Raw genomic sequence first — 2,212 nt, 5'->3', positions numbered from 1 at the left:
AATTCTAACATGGAGTTCATAAATCAATATTTGAGAAAATAAACAAACTAAAGTAATAGAAGAAATAAAAGTATAAGAGAAATTAAATTAAAGGAATATTGAACCTGGAAATGAGAAAACGAAGAAATCCTAATCCTAAAACCTAAGAGAGAGGAGAGAGCCTCTCTCTCTAGAGAACTACATCTAAAACCTAAAATTATATGTGAATGAAAGTTGTCTTAATGAATGGATCGATTCTCCCACTTTATAGCCTCTAATCTGTGTTTTCTGGGCCGAAAACTGGGTCAAAAACAGCCCAGAAATTGCCCCCAGCGTTTTCTGTTATTTCTGCAGATTGCGCATGTCACGCGTACGCGTCAGTCACGTGTGTGCGTCATTTGGCGAATTTCGTTGTCACGCGTACGCGTCATCTTGCAGAACTCCATTCCACACGTACGCGTCAGGCACGCGCACGCGTTGCTGCAAATTTCTCCATTCCGCGCGCTTGCCTGAGCCATGCGTGCGCGTCGGTGCTCACTGGTTATCTCCTTGGTTTCTTGTGTTCCTTCCATTTTTGCAAGCTTCCTCTCTATTCTCTAAGCCATTTCTGTCCTATAAAGCCTGAAACACTTAACACACGGATCACGGCATCGAATGGTATAAAGGAGAATTAAAACGTACTAATTAAATATCTCTAGGAAGCAAGTTTTCAACCATAGAACAAAACTAGGAAGGGATTGTAAAATCATACAAATCATATGAATAAGTAGGTAAAGACTTGATGAAACCACTCAATTAAACACAAGATAAACCATAAAATAGTGGTTTATCAATCTCCATCAGTTATTACTACTTTAGAACTTTTCCCACCCATCGCTTCAACAAACGTTTCCAACAACCACTTATACGTCTCTGTGGTTTCGTCAGATAGTAGGCCGGAGTCGAAGATAACAGTCTGCCCATGATGATTGCATCCGGAGAAAATGACCAAAGGTTTGTTGTATTTATTCTTCTTGTACATTGAATCAAAGGCAACAATATCTCCAAAGTAGTGATAGTCGACAATTGGCTGTCCATCTGCCCAAAAAATATGCTCGAGCCTTTCGTCACTAGTGAACGTATACTTCCCAAAGAACAGCGGATCATTGTTTGACTTGCCAATCAAATAGTTTATTGCCACATTGGCATCCCCGTTTTTAACTTTTGATCGACGATAACGATCAATGTGGTTGTACAAATTTTTGCGTGTGAAGCCAGCATGACGATATCCACCCTTCTGAAACGCAATATATCCCATAATATGGCACATCTTGACACCAAAATTATGAAGATTTTTCACTTGGACTTTATCAGTAACAGTGAGACGACGATTGGCCAGAACCAAATGCGTAAATTGGGGGGTGGGGGGGCGTCAGATCGTGGTTGTGAGATTCCACAAAACATGATACCTTCCATCTACCGCAGCTGTAGTCAAGCTTTACCCTAAGCCGAGCTGGACACTTGGTTCGCGTGAGTGACCTTGCCTCCCTTGATCTATCATCCAGATCAAGATACCTCATATTCCTCCAGCCTTCCTTATTGCAAACAAGTTGCCTGCAAATGATTCTACCTTGGTTATCCCTAATGACGTCGTCCTTCCTCATTACTGATGCCAAGGCATCTTAGCGTAGTTTTACTAGTCTTTTTCCTTTGTTTTCAATAGGTTTTATACACTTTCTTGAGTTACAAGTAAGTCATTTGGGTGAAAATTCATGTGTATTTAGATTCAATCAACCGAGAGTAATTTGATGCATTTTCATGAGATTTTGTGCTATAATTGCTTATATGTCAAGAATGATAATAAGTCTCATGATTTTAGCAAAGCTTTGATGCATTTGTTGATTGATGACAGGTGACCAAAAGGCTTGGAGGAAAGTTGAAGAAAGGGGACAGCAGAAGACAGCAAAACCACCCTGGGAAGAGTTCAAAATTATACCGTGGAGGAGCCCAAGTTTGCGCCCAAGTTTGCCGCAAACTTGGAGGCAAACGTTGGTGCAACAACTAACCTTGAAGGAGCTCAAGTTTGCGACCAAGTTTGCCTCAAACTTGGAGGCAAACGTTGGTGAAATATATGCACCCAGGGGAAGCCAAGTTTGCGTCCAAGTTTGCCTCAAACTTGGAGGCAAACGTTGGCATATAACTTGCACCCAGGGGAAGCCAAGTTTGCGTCCAAGTTTGCCTCAAACTTGGAGGC

The 2,212-nt window shown here is 41.4% G+C and overlaps 1 protein-coding gene across 1 annotated transcript; it reads right to left on the bottom strand.

Annotated features, from left to right (window-relative positions):
• On the bottom strand, window positions 809-1,622 carry LOC107640582 (protein FAR1-RELATED SEQUENCE 4-like). The gene is made up of 2 exons (XM_016344094.1): window positions 1,428-1,622; window positions 809-1,255 (listed from the first exon to the last, which is right to left on the bottom strand). The coding sequence occupies exons 1-2, from the start codon at window positions 1,620-1,622 to the stop codon at window positions 809-811; spliced, it is 642 nt and encodes a 213-aa protein (XP_016199580.1).

This window comes from Arachis ipaensis, chromosome B05, assembly GCF_000816755.2.
Source record: "Arachis ipaensis cultivar K30076 chromosome B05, Araip1.1, whole genome shotgun sequence".
Lineage (NCBI taxonomy): Eukaryota > Viridiplantae > Streptophyta > Magnoliopsida > Fabales > Fabaceae > Arachis > Arachis ipaensis.
The sequence above is the reverse complement of the archived record's forward strand: the minus strand, read 5'-3'. Positions and strand labels throughout refer to the sequence as shown.